The 19,955-nt window shown below is 34.4% G+C and overlaps 1 protein-coding gene and 1 long non-coding RNA gene across 5 annotated transcripts; both read right to left on the reverse strand.

Annotated features, from left to right (window-relative positions):
• Window positions 1-5,346: 5,346 nt before the first annotated feature.
• Window positions 5,347-7,497, reverse strand: LOC135629115 (uncharacterized). The gene is made up of 2 exons (XR_010493163.1): window positions 7,337-7,497; window positions 5,347-6,221 (listed from the first exon to the last, which is right to left on the reverse strand). It is a non-coding gene; the product is annotated as an uncharacterized LOC135629115 (long non-coding RNA).
• A 606-nt stretch (window positions 7,498-8,103) lies between these two features.
• LOC103992186 (pyridoxal kinase) lies at window positions 8,104-18,402 on the reverse strand. Of its 4 annotated transcripts, none has more exons than XM_065135219.1 (13): window positions 18,064-18,402; window positions 17,851-17,950; window positions 16,646-16,739; window positions 16,385-16,489; window positions 15,029-15,112; window positions 14,252-14,325; window positions 13,325-13,389; window positions 12,894-12,957; window positions 11,317-11,382; window positions 10,146-10,202; window positions 9,445-9,489; window positions 9,281-9,324; window positions 8,104-8,482 (listed from the first exon to the last, which is right to left on the reverse strand). In XM_065135219.1, the coding sequence occupies exons 1-13, from the start codon at window positions 18,135-18,137 to the stop codon at window positions 8,416-8,418; spliced, it is 939 nt and encodes a 312-aa protein (XP_064991291.1). In that variant the 5' UTR covers window positions 18,138-18,402; the 3' UTR covers window positions 8,104-8,415. The 4 variants fall into 4 exon arrangements, with proteins under 4 accessions (XP_064991291.1, XP_009410075.2, XP_064991292.1 ...); XM_009411800.3 differs by having other exon boundaries at window positions 9,281-9,334; window positions 18,064-18,397; XM_065135220.1 differs by lacking the exon at window positions 10,146-10,202.
• Between the last annotated feature and the right edge of the window lie 1,553 nt (window positions 18,403-19,955).

Consider the following 19,955-nt stretch of genomic DNA (forward strand, 5'->3'; position numbering starts at 1 on the left):
ACTGGGACATCTCTGAGCCCAACTCAGGCCTCCATCTATAACGCGCTCTGTACCCAAGAAATCCTCAGCTACTGGATGGCATTTGGTACGCCAAACGCCCGTTCGATTTCGGCCGAGGCTGACCAAACTCGGCTTGTTCTTCTCGTCTCCTCTTCCTTGTCTCTATCATCATCATCATCATCATCTCTCTCTACACATAAGGGGGAGAAAGAAGCATTATACATTTCTGATTCCTAAGCTCGAACCGATTTGAAGGGAAAGAAGATTGAACACGGAAGACCTCATTGATCTGTCAAAATCTTATCACAGTCCAAATCTAACGTAGATTGGAAACCACTGCGTACGCTAAACCTCCATGTCAAAGCTATTTCTTTAAAATGCACATCCGTGTACTAACTAGATTGAGGATTTGATGTGAAAATTTCTGGTGTCATGCGGGAAATTCTTGGGCAAGGCAAGTGGTGTTGGATGGAGACAAGCTGTAGTGGTGGACTCCTTACGCCATGGAACTATTCTCAATGGCAGCTTCATGTGTCAATTGTTGACCTTTGCACGCTGTTCCTCCCACAGTTGGATGATGGTGACATTCTAACGCGTCAGTCCTTTCAACTATGTGACCTACCGGAAGACCAAGGCCACAATCCAACCTAAAACCATGCACGGAAGACCCACACAAGCCCCACCACTGTTTGCTTAAGACCACTGGGGTAAAGAATGAGTTGGTCATCGTCTTCCTGGGCCATTGATTTGATTGCTTGAACTAAAAAGCTAAACGCACACACTATTTCTTGGATGTGTTTTGCGTCTAGCAACAGTTCTCATGCATGCCGTGCTTGTGGGTCACTAATTGGTGGACTTATCAGAGGTTTGGATTTGATGCATTGCTTGCTGCATGACATCCACACTGCCATTGGAATATTAACATGCAACACATCAAGCATCAGAACTCTTGCTTCAAACTCCAGTGGATTCTTTTGGATCGGCCTGCAATTGCCGGCTTTTGATTTATCTTTTACCCTTCTCGCAACATCATAGTGGCCATTCTTGGTTTATATAACCAACCGTGGCATCCACGTGGAGTTGGGTTGATAGAAGAGATCATCCATGATAAAGTTAGAGATATGAATTATTCTTATAATAATAATTTTTTAATCACGAGTTACTTATAGAACTGTTTAGAACATGATAGAATTATCTAGAACATGATAACTATCTAAGATTATCTATGAATCAATTTTCAATATTTTTTTTGTTTATTCATAGTTACATATATCAATTTAAAATATAAAATAAATATATTTTTGAAATGAAAAAGACTTAGTGATAATATATGTAACTTGTTCATTCGTGTTATAATACTTCATTGTTGTAATTTCACTTACTATAAAATCCTAAACAAAATGATAGTGTATCTGTATGTGTTTCGTTCTTCCATGAAAAGTTAGATTCTTTGTCATTGCAATTATGGCTTTATTGTCATAAAATATTTTACATATTTTTTTTTATGAAGATCTTCGAGAAGTCTTTTAAGCCAAATTACTTGACAAGTTGATGATATTGTAGCTATATATTTTGTTTTTAATGTTAACAATATAATTATTGTTTGCTTCTTTGAACTCCAAGATATATTTCTTGATCTAAGGTCGAAAATGTTTCATAAAGTGCTCTTTTTATCGCCCAAAGCTTTTACCCAATTACTATTAGTGAAACAAAATAATTTATATTTAAAATATAAAAATTTAAATATTATAATATGTAATTTAGTAATATAACATAGGATTATTTTAATAATTTCAAGATGATGCTTGCTTAGATCATGTAAAAACTTGGATATTGCACTAATAGGAAAAATAATATCCAATCGAGTATGAGTTAGATAAATCAAACATCTAACCGAACTTATTTAATATCTTGTATTTGTCAAATATGTATCAACTTCAAGTTTTAATTTTTCATCTACATTTATGAGTGTTGTTGTAACTTTGTAATTAATCATGTTAGACTTTTAAAATAGATCTATTGCATATTTTCTTTATGAAATAAAAAAATTATCTAATTATTATTTCACTTTCAACCCAAGAAAATAATACAGCAAACCCTAATCTAACATTTCAAATTTATTCATCATGCATTTCTTAAATTTTACCATAAGAGAATTAGATGAATATATATAATATCATCAATATAAATAGAAACAATAAGAAGATTATGTTTACCTTTATTTTTTAAATAAAGAATAGATTTATTATTGCTCATTTTAAGTCCATTTTATGAAAATAAGAATTAATTTTAATATATCATGCATGCCTTAAAGCTTGTTTAAGCCCATAAAGAGCTTTCTTTAGCTTATACATCATTTTTTTTTCATGTTTTTTAACTAAAAAATATTTAGGTTGAGTTTATAAAAATATCTTCTTATAAATCTCTATTTTAAAAAGATATATTTTATATCAAATTGATAAACATGTCAACTCAAGTGAATGACTAAAACCAATGAGGTTCTCCAGGTTCAAATCTAATAACTATAGAAAAAGTATCATAAAAATTAATATATTATTAATGTGAATATCCTTTTTCTATAAGTTAGAGCCTTGTGCTTTTAGATACTTTCATCTATATTATACTTTATTTTGGATACTCATTTCAATCCATTAGTTTTTTTTTTTCCTTCGTTAAATCCATTAGCTCTTAGGTTTTGTTCTTCTCAATTGACTTGATTTCCTCCTTCTTTGCCTTTCGTCATTATAAATTTCTTTTAGTGATCTAAATTTTCCTGAAGGGATTCATTTGAGGAATCATCTGACGAATCTAAACTACTATTGGGTGAGGATGATGATGAAATTATTGGAGTAAGATCTATCATTTGATTTTGTGGAATATCTAGTTCTACTAGAATCTGAATTTGTTTTTTACCTTCATTGTTCTTTTAATTTCAACTTATCTTTTCATTAAACATAATATTCCTATTAATAATAATTTTACCAACATAATATTCTTGTTAATAATAATTTTATCAACATAATATTCTTGTTAATAATAACTTTACCACTAACAAGATTATATAATCGATATGCTTTAGATCATAAGAAATAACCAATTAAAATATATTTTTTAGATTTTTAATCAAGCTTATGATGATTTTATAAATTTTCTAAAGCATAATGAATATAATAAAAAATTCTTAAATGACTTGCACTTGACTTCATATCATACCAAGCTTCAAAAGAAGTTCTATTCATAATAATCTTTATTGGTAAAATATTTAATAAATAAATTATTATTATAACTACTTCGAAACTAATTTGAAAGATGATTTCCCTTTAGCAAACTTTTTGTCATTGCAATGATAGTCTAATTCTTGCTTTCAACTATATTATTTTACTTCGGTTTTATATATGATGCTATCAATTTCCTATGAATATTATTTTTTTTCATAAAAAAAATTAAACTCATTAAATAATAATTCACCACCTATGTTTGAATTATCTTTATGCATCTATTATTTTACAGTTTCATAAAATATATCCAACTGATGCGGTTATAAGTATTAGTAAATAAAAAAATCAATTTTTACCAAATAATTTTATAATTATAGATCCACATAAATAAACATAAATTAATTTAAGATAATTAGATGGTCTTTGTATTTTTCAATAGGAAATGATTTTTTACTTGTCATAAATGTATCATTCACATGTATAAGTGTATTAATTTTGGACAATCTAAAAAATATTTATTTTTATTTAACAACTTTAAACTCTTAATATTATGGAGTCCATATCGTAAATGTCACAAATTAAACTCATTTGTTTGAGTTGTAATAAGAGTATGCTTTTCAATATTTGAAACATTAAGTGAAAATATCTTGTTTTGTGTCATGCAAACATTTATTGTAATCAAATCAAAATCTTTATATTTAATAGTACATGAATTATCATCAGATATTACTGAATATCTATCATTCATCAATTGTCCAATACTCAACAAGTTATATGGTTAAATAGGAGCAAACAAAATATTATCAAAGTGCTTTACCTTCCTTCGACTTGTTTTCATCTTAATTGTTCTTTTTTTCTTCCGCTTGGATTTGTGTGTTATCTTCAAGTCTAACTTTTAATTTGTGAGCTTCATCCATATTTTTAAATATTAAATATTAATTCTATGCTTGACATATGATTAGAATACCCACTATTCAAAAATTAAATATCATTAACTTATGAATGAGTCATAAATAACTTATTATTTTTTTTTATTTTCTCCATACTGCTTGCTTACTGATTTTTTCCAACAATCTGCCCTTATGTGACTAAACTTTTTATAATAATAATGTTGAATTTCACTCTTATAATTTTTTTAATTATAATTTGATTGTTTATGTTCATCATACTCATCAAAGTATCATCTTCCTCTTCTTCTTTCATTTCCTCTACCATAAAATCCCCCTCTGCCATGCTCTCTTCTTGTTTTTTTATTTCTATTCTTTTGAAGAAAAAGATTCTCCCTTAACTTGAAATATTTATTCTTTATTTTAAAATTAAACTTCTCAAAATTTATACAATAATAATATGATCATGAAGATATTTACTATAAGATTTCATTTGACTAAGAATTTCAGTCACCCAATAAAGAAAATCTTACATTGATTCATTGCTTTTCATGAATAAAATTTCATCAAACTCATGACGAAAGGTTTGAAGTTTTATCATAATCACTTTCGATGAGCCTTAATATTCATTTCAAAGTATCAATCAAGCTTGTCTTGAGATTATAACTATAAGTATTGAGAAGATTATCTCATGTACAGCTTATTAAACGAATAATGCTATCTTTGAGTTTTTTATATTCTCCCTCAGTCGGATTTCTTTATCTACATCTATAAATTCATTCTCTATTAAATCTTAAAGATCTTGAGACTTGAATAAAGTTTTTATCTTAATACTTTAAAATTCATAACATTTGTCGAAGAATATAAGAATAAAAGATTTGAGTTATGAAATTACCATTGAAAGTCATAATACTCATAAGTGCGCACCATTTACTTCATAAACTATAATCTTATTTATAGAACCTAATAATAACTACCTCATCATCTCATGTCCCCCATGAATAAGTTAAATATAGAAACTACTCTGATGACAATAATTTCTTAGATCATAGGTTACGTACGTAGAACTACTTGGAATATAACTAGAACTATCTAAAATATGATAACTACCTAAGATAATTATCTATGAATCGATTTTTAATATCACCGTCATCAAATTCGATAGCACGTACCTTCATAAGCCCATTGCTGCACCAGTGATCATCCTCGCCTCGATTTAGATCTATGATGTGGTCATCGACTTCTCCAAGTCAAACACCTCAACGATTTTATTGACTAACAACGCACCATATTCGTACCCTAACAAAACTCCGACGAGCACCCTCAACAGCAAGGTGATGAAGTTCATCCTATCATCGAAGAAGACTATGAATGAACCCAGGATACCGTCAAGCTTAATCAAAACTATTTGGTAGTGGACGAGAGGAAGGCGATGGTGACGAGGTACATCGTGATGTATGACTACACAGAGCGCGACGAGCAACCCGACACACCTGTACATCAACGGGAAGAGATTCAAAGACCCAACGACGAAGATGCTGAAATCGAGGAACACCGAGGTGTGGGAGGTGATCAGCCTGACGGGGGGGACAACCATCCACTTGATCACCGGCATCTAGCGACGTTTCAGGCGGTGAGGGCGAGGGCGAGACCGTTGGTGGATCTGGATGCGTTCAAGGCGTGCATGACGCAGAAGAACAGCGCGGTGAAGTGCAACGTGCAACGTTGATTTATGGTCATCGATCCAAGCAATAGATGCGAAGGAGACGAATTACGTATAAACATCCTGTAATCGTATTAGATGTTGATGTGTCTCGATTTATGGGCGTCACTCTCTCTTCATCCCCGACCATGTAAAAGCTGTTGTTACTGCTTTGGTGATCCTACTAAGACTGTGGTCGAAGCACATAGGAAGTGCTGCTGTCCGAAGACATTAGAACAATGGAAGCATAATTAGACTGTCTGTGGTTGCACTAACCCCATACCTTCGTTCGACATGTAGCCATCGAAGAGCAGTCTCGTTGATTCGAAATGGCACGATGCCTAACCCGGCAAACAGGTGGCGCAGGTGATGAACACTCGCAGGGCAATGTCAGACGTAACCCGGCTCGGCCTTCTGCATCAAACCGATCGTTAGTATGGGACTAACCTACCTTTGGAAATTTTGTAGAAATATGCATCCTCATATCACATTATTAATTAAAATTATTTACAATTAATCATAATTTTATTTTTTTAAAAAAAAAATAAAAAATAAAAATAAAAAATATTTGCTAGCCTAATGATAGATCCTAATCCATACTAGATAGAACTATGTGACATGTGGACCATAGTACTAATATTTCAAATATTGGTTTGATTATTATATATTAAGAAAAGGGATATGACTCAAATCTATATATAGGTACGCAATTGGTGTAGGTGGGAATGACAGATATTTGACTTAGGGGTTGACTAGTTTAGATGATAATAAGCCCTCTCTCTCTCTCTCTCTCTCTCTCTCGTCGCCGACTGGCTTATGGCGTCGGATACCCTGACGGAGTACGAGCGCCGGCGGCTGGAGAACATCCGCAGTAACGACGAGATGATGGCCTCCCTCATGCTCGGCCGCAAGGTCTCCGACCTCGCCGCCACCCTCAAGCGCACCTCCTCCGACACCTAGATGATAAAAACCTTGATAGGTCATCGTAAAACCCAGGATTCAAATCTCTATCTTCATCGTGTAGTTAGGTTATCCGAGAAGCAGCTGATGCCCACTGCTGTGCCTGGGATACGTCTACCACTGCCATGTGAGTCCTCACTTCCTTTTCCTACCCATCGCGGAGCTCGTTTATCTGTTGGACACGATGGAATGGCATGGTCACGAACAAGTATGAATAGAACGCTGAGCAAGCACAGAACACGCCATCAAAGAGTGCGCTATAAAGAATTAACTAAACGCTGCAGATCGGAAAGGACATGTGTTCCTTTTCTACCGTCGGTGTATGTGCGTGCGTGACACAGAAAGTTGAGCAAATCCATGCATCACTGCGAGATGAAAACACGTAGAATGTGTTTTATGTATTACTACTTACAACACACAACATTCTTCGTTCGACAAACTTAGTAAAACACTAAAATAACATAACCTTCGATTAGTGCACGATTTATATGTTAAGAACTTTGTCTACAGGCTTTTATATAGGTAGGATGGGGGCATGTACATGTGGGGGTAAAGAGACTAAGACTTACATACTGGCCGAGTCCTCCAGCTGCGAAATGGATTTCGTGTCTAAGGTTTCAGCAACTCCATTCGCAAGGCGGATTCCATATCGGTTTTGATGGAATTGGGATCCATATATAGTAGTAACATACACAGACACATTCACAGGCAGGCAGCTGCGGTACATCTTTCCCAGTTGTACTCCTCCTCCACGCCTTGTACTGCATGCAACAGTGGAGGACGAACATTAGTAGTACAGCATGTCTCGTGTCATAAGTTGATAGTACATGATCAGTTGCAGGGAGGGACTGATACGTGTAATTACTCGTTGACCGAGTCAAGGAGCGCCTCCTATTAAACCAGTAATTATTACCAGTTCTATCAGCCATATCCATCGGAATTATGTCATTCACGTAAGTGATTGCTCGATTACTATTGACAGAATTTCAATTTCAGTGCGATCCAAAGGCTTTATATAAAATAAATCATTTCTTAACAGCATCATATTTTTCGGAAATATCGTTGCCCCATATGAGCGTGACAATAGTTTCGAAAATATCTTTTATGTTTGGAAAGAGATGACAATTTGGAAGATGAATGATTCAGAAGAGACCACTTATTCCAATCGGGTTGTGTACGTATGATGCAGAAATTGGGGATGTTATGATGCAAGGGTAAATCATATCTATTTATTTGAGATAATGAAGTTGATGCTACTTGTCCTGAAATGACTGATGATAAGAAGCGATAAATCCCTAAAAGGATCAGGAGTAGAACTTGCAAATGCACAAAAATCTTTCCTAAATCTGTTTCAGCCAACTAAAGCTAAAAGCTTGTTGAGTAGATTAACAGAGAATAAGATGGTTTCTATTGATCTGTTTGTCCTTGATATATATTCAAAGGATTTCCCCAACACCCCCAAAAGAGTATCTCCAACAAAAGGATGACGTACAAAAAGGCTTGGGTGATGCCTCTTTCATTCTCAACCTTATTAAGCAAGTAGTAATCCTTTAACCACGATGATCAAGCCTTCTTCAAGTATAACTCTCCGCCTTCAATTTAATTTCTGGGTTCCTAATATCATCTTGGCTCTGTACCAATCGGATTTCTAGACTGCTCGATTGTGGATCAAAACCTGCGGTCGTGTAATCTGCCAGTGTTCGCTGCAACACAGCCTGCAGATATCAAAAACGTCATCACATGCTGGAATATGGGTGTGCTCGGAGCACCTAATGAAACATTAATTTGTGAAGTTGAAAGTACTTGATTCAAGTCATAATACAAACAAGTTTGGTTTGGGTTTGGAATATTTACAAGGAAACTTGTACTATACAAGTTTATGTAACCAAGTACTGAAGGATGTAAGTGCGGAAAAAAAAAATGGAAGTTAAAATTGTCTGTAACAAAGTTTGATAAAGAACCATTATATAAAGCATCAAAGAATCATCAAACTATGATTGAGACAGGAGAATCCATGGCTGTATATACTGGCAAACAAATTTAGCAAGCACAGCAAGTGGAAATTCTGTAAAAGAATGAGAGTGCTCAGAATAATATGGATGATGGAGAAACAAATTTGTTTAGAATAAAAGTGGGATAGAGGAGTTGGTATCAGGTGCACAACAGGAGCATATATGGATGGTTTTTTTTTTATGATTTTGGTAACAGACAATTCATAAGTCTCACACGAGCTTTGAGTAGTCAAAAGGAGTAGTTTAACTTGAATTTAGAGTTACATATTACTATGTCAGGTTGATCATATATTTCTTATTTAGTATTGTTTACTATTTTTCATATGCGTACCTTTTAACACATTTAATATTTAAACATGAGTAGTTTAACACAAATAAGAACCTGCAAAAGAGATGAGACCCAACCAAAAGCAAAAAAAAAAGCTCTGAAAGATTGTCTGATAGTTTTTTCTCTTTTTTCTTTTTGAGTTTGTAGTAATACTAAGGCCAAAGAATGAGTACCTGTAAACTTGACACTGCAAGCTCTGATGCTTTCTCAAGGTTATCTGGATATATCTAAACATCAAATACGCCCAAGAAAAGAAATAAACATTGCTACACTCCATAAAGCAGAAGTAATTGATTTGCGATAACTAGGTCAAGTAGCAAGAAATGTGAAGCCTTACGTTGCTCCATCCCAGTAAAAGTGCTGTCATCAGATCGCCACTGCCCTGCAGATTATTACCCCACCATAATGTAAAAAGATCAACATTATAAGCATTTATATTCCATGATAACAATAAAAAGATGAGCTAGTGTAGAAGACTAGCAAAAAGTTAGTTCTGCTGGTATAAGCATCTTTATTATTATGTAACAAAATCAAGATAGAGAGTATGACAAAGAATTCCATTGGCATCCATAGGAAAAAAAGAGACATCATGATTACAGGTAATTGATTAAAAAGACATATTAAGACTCAGTGGACTTCAAGGTTCAAGTTTCAAGTCATACAAGGAAGAATAAGCCAGAAATCCTCCCATGTAAGCTGATATCGAGAAGCAAGCTAAATGCTGAAACACTCAGGGGTCACTTGTGTAAGCCAGTTATTTACAGGAAAAACACCATAATGACATCATGTTCAATATGATAGAAATGGTGTAGGACATAAGGCTTATCCACCTCCAAAAAAAATCATATTGCAAAAATGATCCATCTCATCAAAGACATCTGAAAGAGCTTGGTTGATACTAAAAAGATATCATATGAATTCAATTTGTGGACCGTTTCAAAATAGCATCAATACCAGAAATACATGCAAAACATAAAAGGAAAAAGGCAATTTACAAGAACCCAGAAAACCATTTCTTCAGTAATATGTAATGCATACCGTAAAATATGCAGGAATCTTAGGAATCACTATCTTAAACTGCTGTGGTGATTGACCCTGCAAATCAGGCAATGAGCTGATGTTGTCTTGCAACAAAATAGATATACAAGTAGCAGAATAGAATGATTAACAGTTTCACCTTTTGTACCCAAAGATTTCTATTATGCACTCTTAAAATTGTCTTTGAACAATAATTAAAACTCCCATGATGAATATGTAGATTAGCAGGCAGGCATGATTCACTAACTCAATAGTTACTGTATCCATTGGTCTGTACCATCTGTTGCTACCAACTTCACCCTTGTGATTCACATAATGTTCTAGCAAACAAACCATTATCTCTACATCTTCTGCAGGTCATCATGATTGCCATGTGTTCATCGCACACACAATTTAATTTGTTATGGCTTAGATCAGCATGCCATCTATAAGAGGGTTTAACAGATTTGTTAGAACCAAGATTTACAAGCTATGTTAATTGATAAACTTTGACAAGGAACTGATAAGCATTATACAGCCTCTGAATTACATAAAAAATAGTCATGAACAAAATCCAGAGACATAGACAATATAGACAACTTGCATCCAGTGCTTCCAAGTTATTGATCAACATAAACAAGGAACTGACAATTATTTACGCAGAGGAGACTTTGAATGATATAAGAAGCAGCAGTGTTCTGCTGTAAACCAACTAAAACAGAGAGATTGTAACAACATGCAACTGGTGATCCCAAATTATTAGTAAAAGAGCAAGAAGAAAACAAGTTTTATTTAAGAAACAAATATGCTGCTAAAGGAAGATGCATGTACCAATGACTTTCAAAAAACACCCCTTATTATGAAATAGTAAAATGAAATCCAACATATAGTACTGAAGTATTCTTTTTCTCTTTAAAAAGAGAGAAAGCTTATTTTAAGAGTTAAAGGCAAAAAAAATAGAATGATATAGAACATATCACAATGCCTCATCAGACAGCTTATTTCCATGCAAGACATAAATGGACTAGATGCAAAACTAATAGTTTAAAATTCTAAATGAAATGTATAAAGCACAAATAATCAACAAAAATTCCTTCCATATACTAGTCAAAAACTTCATTAGTGTCAATCTCCCTGCAAATAGCATCATCAGGATGTTTTAACATGCAGACTATGAACTTTGGAACAATACCTTCACTTTCTGATGACTGCCAATGAGGAAGACTTTTTCTTTTATACTCAAGCTTGTTATCACCACCTGGAGTTAAGAATTCAAATTGAATCACAACTATGCAAATGAAAAGAAGAAAACAGAATCATGAGCAGAAGAAATCATAGAATCTAAGATAAAAATAAAATTATGGTGCTTGAAATTAAATGCTTGTTCAGTTGGTACGTCCAGTAATAATTGCAAATTTTATGGATAAATCAGGTAGTAAATTAAAGTGAAACTGGGCCTAACTGTAAAATAAGTATCACAAGTTATGTAAGTTGTTTAACTTAAATTATTTGTCGTTAGTTGCAAAGAAAGAATAATAAAATGTTGCAAAACATATGATGTTTTTTTCCGGATTGGAACACCGATCTCAACTTTCAATGTGTTGAAGAGTTATTTTTACTACTAAATAGAATAAATTCCCTTAGGTGCTTAAGTAGCCCATGAGGCAATACAAACAATGAGCCACAGATCCCAGCTATAGGGTTGACTACATAGATCATCTTCTGCCATTAAGCTCCATCAAGGGGCAATTTTGCAAGTCAAACTAACATTTATGTGGGTTCAAATAGTCAACATTGTACTTGGATGAAAATGTTCCACTGGATCCTGCCTCAATTATAAACATTGATGACATAGCTGATTAGCATAGTTAATTTCATTGCTTACATAATACAACAGCAAGATAGAGCATACACTTAGAACATATTCTGCATTTTGTTTACATTTATGACTCAATATCTGACACATGGTTGATGTACTTCAGCTCGATAAGTTTATAAGCAATACTTCAGCTACATGCACTCTTTTATTTGCATTTTCCAATAATGCTGAAAAATATCCATCAATAAATAAGGTGTCAATAGTCATTATGTGGTTTATGATGGATCAAATGTCCATAAAACTAACCCCACTTGCAAAGAGCTTGTTCCGCAACTCAAAACCCAATATGTCATGACCACAATGGACAACTGTACCACTCCAAGAAGGCACAACCTTTCAAATAATTCCATAATATAAAGACATTCATATCCAAATCATTTTGCCTAATCCTAAAACAATCAAAAGAAAGAAATCTTTTTGTTTAAACCCTTTATAATTTCTTTGTAATTTTACAAACTTGGTTTCTATCAAATTCTTGGTACAAAAAACAAGTGTCTGCATGCAAGCCAAGGTTTTCAATCTTATGGGTAAGTTACATGCCAGCCAACGTGAGCTCTACTCCACAAGGCCACCATTACAACATGCCCAATGGCATGGCAGGGAACACCCGACCAGCATTGTGCAAACATGTGTTAACTGAAGAATATTGTCAATTAATCCAATGATCAGTGTGAAAGGGTGCATGTATGCATATGTAAAGTACGAAGAAATGTGAAATGGCACATGAGTGCAATTTATAATTGCAGAAGTCAATTACTTAAGCACAAGTAACATTTTCAAAATTTGAAGACAAATTAGTGTATGGTTGCATGAGAAGTCTATCCAGCTAGTCAAATCTAAAATTAGGCAAAGGGAGGTAAATGAGTAGCTTTCATGTAATAAAAATAAACCTTTGAAGGTCCAGCTGCATGAAGAATATTACAAGCTTTCAACGCATCACTTTCAGATGTAATTCTACAAAATAAAAAATATTATTAAAATAATTCAAACAAAAATAGTTCTTTCTCCTTCATTATCAAAAAATATATTCTAGCTTATCCTTTTTCAATTCCCAGCTTATTAGAAGCAAGATTCCTTTTCCAAGAACACGTGGAAACATGAGTATTCCTTTTGCAAATCCTAGTTCAAACAGCACCATAGATGATTTCCACTAGAACATCCAAAATGTTAAGTTCAGCAATTGACCATCTGATCAAATGTTACATTACAAAACCTAAGGATTACAATGCTATCCAGTCCTCTCAATTAATGATTTGATATCCTAAGAATTTTTTCATGGGGCTTTATCAAGATAATTCAAACAAGAAAAATGCAATTGTACCTCAATCCTGTTAGCAGCTCGATTTCAAAATGGTTAGGGGTAAGCATTGAAGCAACAGGAACAACCTACCAAGGAATATTGTTAGTATTTTCCAGCTGAATTTTAATAAGGTAGTAAAGAAAAGAAAGGAAAAAAATGGAAAGCACTATCTACTATCTAGCAAGTCTGATATATATAGCCGAAGGAACAACTTGATATGAAGGTCTTGTTCAAGTCAGAATAAAGTAAATACTGGGAAGCTCTATAAATTCAATAGAAGATAAATACAGGCCTTTTTTTGTTTTGTTTTGTGATTTCCATAAGTTGCATACGGTAGCAAATTGTGAAGATGGACCGAAAAATTATGTGTAACTTACTGTCATCTCTAATAAAGTGGATTTTCTCTTGAGGAGCTAGCATATCAGGATGACAGTCATCTTGTTGGAAGTGCTCTACCATCCACCAAGTGGGTTGCCAGTTGGTTTCCTTGGTGTCAGTGATTTTCATTCAATTGGAAACTCTAAAGCCTTTAATATAAACTTGGAGGAGCCAAGCAGCATAATAAGTAATCTGCTGGAGTGGCATCTTATCCCCAATATATATATATATATATATATATAATCGCATTTTTTAGTTCTTCCTGACTGTTCAGTAGTTTGCATATGCTTTCATCAGTTTCATCACTTTCATGTACTATTGTTTTGAAAACTTCCATCCAATTTGCCCAAAAAGATTAATTTTATGCTTCTCAGATATCAATATCAGGCATGATTTATCCCAAATTAAAGTAACACATTTCATTCAAATCCAAATTTAACTTATGTATGAAATAAGTTTACAGACCATCAAAACCGATGGTGACTGTATAAAAACCAATATTAAAGAGATTTCAGAACAAATGAAGTAACAACAAGTGCCAAAGTAGAAAACGAGCTGTCAATAACTGACCTTCTCACGATATACAGAAACCAGATCAGGTGTAACATATAGCTTTCCTTCATCTCCCATAACAGGATCACAAACTAGCAAGAAGAAGTCTAATAAATTCCAGGATGAGAAAATATTGTGAAAGTATACCCTATCAACAGCATCACTGAATAATTATACCAACAGCTACAAACAGGCTACCTGGTACAACTCAAAATAGAGTTTTACAGAAGATTTGACCAAACTTTGTAAGGTTACTTCCCTAAATTTGAAAGTATAAAAGAGGCTAGAGGCTCAAAGATAATTAAAGGACTCCTGTATAAATTGGTTTTCTGGAAAATCTCATATGTGGAATTTCTCATTTCTCCAACATCTTGCTCAAGTAAATATTTCCAGAACAACCATCTATTGCATTCAGATGGTTAAATCAACTAAGGTGTTTATTTCTTTTACACAGGCTCAATTCGAAATAGGAAGATTACATGAGAACATAAGTATATCATCTAGATATCATTTCAACATTGATAAATATATTTCACAATTCATTATTTTTAATATTTTGATCTCTATCTTTTGCCATAGTACAGTAATCAAATTTGTTAATCATACATTTTTAAAAAAATCGAGTAAAGTCAAAATATAACTTGACCAATACACTCTCTCAGTATCCCATAACAGAAAATCAAAAGTTTGGATGCTTCTTAGAGAATTAAGACAAATTTACCATCAAGCCTTGTAATGCATGGCAAGTCAAACACTGTGCTTGTTTAAGAAAAAGAAAGTTTGTCAAAAACTAACCATATAGAAGTCCAGGATTGACCACCCGCAGTCTCTCCACAACTTGTAATACCATTTCCAGAAATGAAACTGAACCAATATAACCTGCAGACTTGCAAAATTTGTGAAAACTTACTGTGCAGAAATAAAATGATAGAAGATCTGTGATAAAAACAAAGCATTTGCTGCTAATACATTTTTCCAGAATTTACATATAGGTTTACAATAAATAGTGGCATGCAAATACAAACAAGACTTGCTAAACCTCAATGATAACTTCATAGAAACAAAACTTTTTAATACACTAGATGTCACTCAAATACATAACATCACATCTGTGCTAAAGAATGACAGTTAACAATTTCAACATTAAGGAACATCAAGCGTGTAGCACACATTTTAAATTGGAATTATACATTAATCCCATAAATGGACATGAACATTCACATATGGTGCATGTTCAAGTCTCTACAAAGTCATTGCCTACATTGTTCTTCATCTTGGAAATCGCATCATAGCATTTAGAAGTAGAATCTTGTACTGATCAGTTGTGCAGTAACTACTACTTTCCTAATTTTTGGAGTTCTGTTTAGAACCTGGTGCTTTCAGGTTGAAACAATTCTTGATGTCATCATAATAACACAAGATAGGTTGGAACACTTTTTGTTTGATAGATCCTCTTAAAGAACTATTTATTGTTTATGGAAGGCACTATAGGATGATAGGTTGAATTCCACTTTGACATCATATGTACACTTGTTCCCTCCTACCCTTCAATTACAACATGGGCTCCTTCGTACAGTGAACAAAAACAGTTATTCTCCAGTGACAATAGCAAATTGATATCTGAAGCTTGCCAAAAGATTCTTTTCTTTTTTTCTTTTTTTGCAATTTCCAGAAGTATAATCGATCCACATCCCCAAAATATATCTTTGTTGATGAAGATGGCCTTTGTCTGATTAAAAATACAAGTGCTTAATATCAACACCTTAATTGGTATCCATAAAGAAGCTTCTGGTATTACAGCAGACGCTAAGTCTATGGGCCCTTCTTACTGCTCATTGGCAACTCTGATTTTGTCCAGAGATCCCATGATCATGGTTGGAAATGTGAATCGTACATGATAACTATCACTGCCCTGCATAACTAAAAACTCATTTAACTCGATTTGATGGTGCGAACAATTTTTGCATGACAGAAAACACAGACACAAAAATAAGACAATTTCGCTATAAGATGAAAAACAAGTTTAAATAAACAAATGATAATGTTAAATAAGTAAAGAAAAACGTCACTTTATCCATTAAATCTTCAACAGGTAATTTGTTTTGCAAAATTGCTGAGCAACAGCAATGCAGCATAAAATAAAAGGCCAACCTGTTAATAAATGAGTGTAATATAATAGATGATTTTCTGAAAGGCCTTCAATCAGATCACACAGCTGTTGGCCATTAAGAACATGCCCTTTAAATGTTGGATATCCTGCAAAATCAACTATTGGTTAAACCACTAACTGAATTTGATCCAAACTGTGCACCGCTCAACCATGCACTCGTACACAGCAGCAAATAATATCGCACCGTAAATGAGGCCTCTGATTCCGAGACTGTCGGAAGGAAGTTATGTAAAGCAGCTTGCCTGTATGATTCGAAAACTGAACTGAGTTGATAGGGTCCACATCATAGCCAAGTAGCTGAAGAGGAAAGACAGCAGATTTGTTGCCAACATATCCCTGGAAACAAAGAAACAGAGTCCAAGCATTATGACAATGATGTAACCAGAGAAAAACTACCATGACTAGCAGCCAAAAAGTAGTAGATAAAATCCCACCATCCCACCATGAACTGTAAAAATCGATGAGCCTTATTTAATTAAGTCGACTTTCATTCCATATTTTCAGCTAACCACACCAAGGAATTCTGTCTATCAGGACTGCTGTTGTAGCTCCTATATATGATGAGGTAAAGAGGAAGCCTAAAGCATGAATTAGCATGATGACAATATAAAGTATCAACTCTGACGAAGAAACAAGTACTGGTAATAAAAAATGAAACGTAATTCTGATACACCTATAATTGTTAAGTTAAAACAGATGTTATTTTTTCTTTTTCGGTTAAAGTAATACATAACTAATATCTTGTTACTTAGCAAATCCAATGATAGGCATGTAAAGAGATTAGAAAATAATCAGGGTAGTCTAAGACTGATAGCTCAGAGAATTGTATTGACCAGGAGTACATTAAACTGCCCCGTAGAGATGCTACTCAGAAGGTAATGCCTTAGAGCTGCATGATTTTATTGGCTGCCATAATGGCTTCTTCTAATGCTCCAAACCACAAGACCAACTATAGGCAACCCACATTCACATATCCTGGAGCAGAACAATGATATAAAGAGTGACATCGCAAAAGGAAGACAAAATTTTCTTCAGTTTATGATTCTTTCTACCATCTACCATCTACCATCTATAGTGACGAAGCGCGTTTCAAAAGCAGACAATTGCATCACGACTAGATGAATCGATCACTTAGTTGTGAAAATGTGGTCAGAAACCACGTGAAATGGACACTCAAGAAGATTCCCATGCAGCCGATGGGGATATTTATATACTAAAAAGAACATTCTTATCCATGGTGTCACTCAAGCATGCTCCAGCCAGAGCCCTAAACAATGGCGAAACCACATAGAATTGTGTCATCAGATTCTCTTAACCAAGAACAAGAACTACCCTAGTCAAAAAGTTCAACTACCATGTGAAAAGCCCTGGAAAGAAGGCGCATAAAAGCACGAGATCAAGAAGAGTAACAAAGAAAGAAGAGGCCAAGAAAGGAATAGAAGGACACCTGGACCGTGTGAGATTGGATGCTGAGGACCCGACCGGTCTCGGAGGGCAGCACGAGGGAGAGGATCGGTGGAGGCGTCATCGCCGATCGGCCCGACGACCTACGAATACGAAGCAAAACAACCTATTATGCTTCGCTTTAAAAGAATGGGGGGGAGGGGAGGGGAGAGGCGAATCCGCGCTAATCAGAATCTCTGTCGCCGTCAACTTTTACCTCGCCGAATAAGAAGGGGAAGTTCGTAGGCCGACGTGGAGGCGGCGTGGGAGCAGCACCAGTGGTTGCTTCATTTCATCTCATCGGAACGGCTGACGCTGATGGGAGAGGGGAGGACTACATCCCCATTTCGACGGCTGCGATGATGCGCCCACGCGACCGCGAACGCGCACGCCTCCTCGACTCTCTCTCTCTCTCTCTCTCTCTCTCTTTCTCTCTTTCTCTCTCGTGGCTGTACCCACCACCCGGCGTGGCAGGCAGGTCCGTTTTCCCGATCAGGAAAGCAAAGTGCGCCAGCCGCCGTGGCAACGACGCATCCGACGGATGGCGTTCGCGGCTTGGAACTCTTTTAACCCGACAACGAGAGGCTGGACTTTTTTCTTTTTCGCATAAAGTCATTATGGGAAATAATAATAATTAAATCGAACAAAAAAAATTATTTTGTTCTTTTTATCGATATAATGTATTCGAATAAAAATATGAGACGGTATATTGTTATGATTATAAAATAATTAATAAGAACCTAAGTATATGACATCAGTAGGATCCAGTTGACTCAGAATTTTAGTTTTTTTTTCTAATTGAATTTGGAGCGAATACAATGACAAGTAATTTAGATTTAGGTTTGAGTTTAGATATCAAATTCCGTCCAAATAGAATTTAAATCAGACTAAAAGTAGGGAGTACTCGACTTGCTAAACTCATCACATAAATAAATTGAGGCATACTACTTGTTGTTGTTAGCTCTGTTTAGTATTTTGATTCATATATTTTAAAAAATTATATTGATATTTTTATATTTATAAAAATAAAAATATTTAATTATATTTCTTCTCACGTTGTCGATTCTACTGACGAAAGCTACCGCATCGTGCTGTCATGTATAGAAAAGATACTAAAACAAGAATAAATAAAATTTTTTTATCTTTATCGTCTAAAGAGATTAATTTCACGTGGAGCCACCGGCCTTATGCGCATCGTCAACACCACCGTTGAGTAGACCGTTCGAAAGGATAGTGAAGCCGAAGTCCAGTAAAGCAAAGCAGCCATTGGGTAGGCCATCCGAGAGGATAGCGAAACAGAAGAAATGGGACGGTGTAGGAGATGAGGATCACCACTGATGTCGTCATTGGGTAGGCAATTCGGGTGGATAATGAAGCTAAAGGGAAAGATAAAACTAGAGGGAGGATAGTGAAGCTTTGACATTAGTTACCTTTATATGAAATTAATCTCTTTGGACGATGAGGATAGAAATTATATTTTTATCTCTTTTTAGCATCATTTCTACATATGATAGTACGTGTGATATCTTCTGTTAACATAATCATGTAAACAAAATAGAATCGAATGTTTTACTTTTATAAGCATAGAAATGATAATATAACTTTTTTAAAATATAGAGATTGTGATGCTAAACATAACTAAGTAGATGGATAATTTTTATGTGCTCTGAATAAGTGCTTATGATAATTATCAAATCCATAGTAAATAATAAAAAGTCAACCATTTTTTACTCCAGAGCCAAATAATGAGAATAAATCAACAAGTTTTTTTTGAAAAAAATAAAAATAAAAAAATTGAATCCAAAGGAACCGATGATTTTGTATTTTAAAATTATGGAAGAATTTGTAAGTTCCTTGATGCTTATAATTTATACTATATTATTAAGTCATTCGTATATGACATATAAATCAAACTATCTCTAAATAAAAAATCAAACATGATAAGAAAATATTTGGTCGGTTCGTTATTGGTGTAGTATGTAGGCTTACGAGGAATTGTTCACTTTGAGTGATGAGTATGCCCTTCACTTGTGAGCTTTAAAATGAATCTCTAAATGTAAGGGAGACCCGGTGACCTTATGATAGCCTTATGAGCCATTGGTTCTTCTA

The sequence above is a fragment of the Musa acuminata genome, chromosome BXJ3-1 (genome assembly GCF_036884655.1).
Source record: "Musa acuminata AAA Group cultivar baxijiao chromosome BXJ3-1, Cavendish_Baxijiao_AAA, whole genome shotgun sequence".
NCBI classification, from domain to species: Eukaryota; Viridiplantae; Streptophyta; class Magnoliopsida; order Zingiberales; family Musaceae; genus Musa; species Musa acuminata.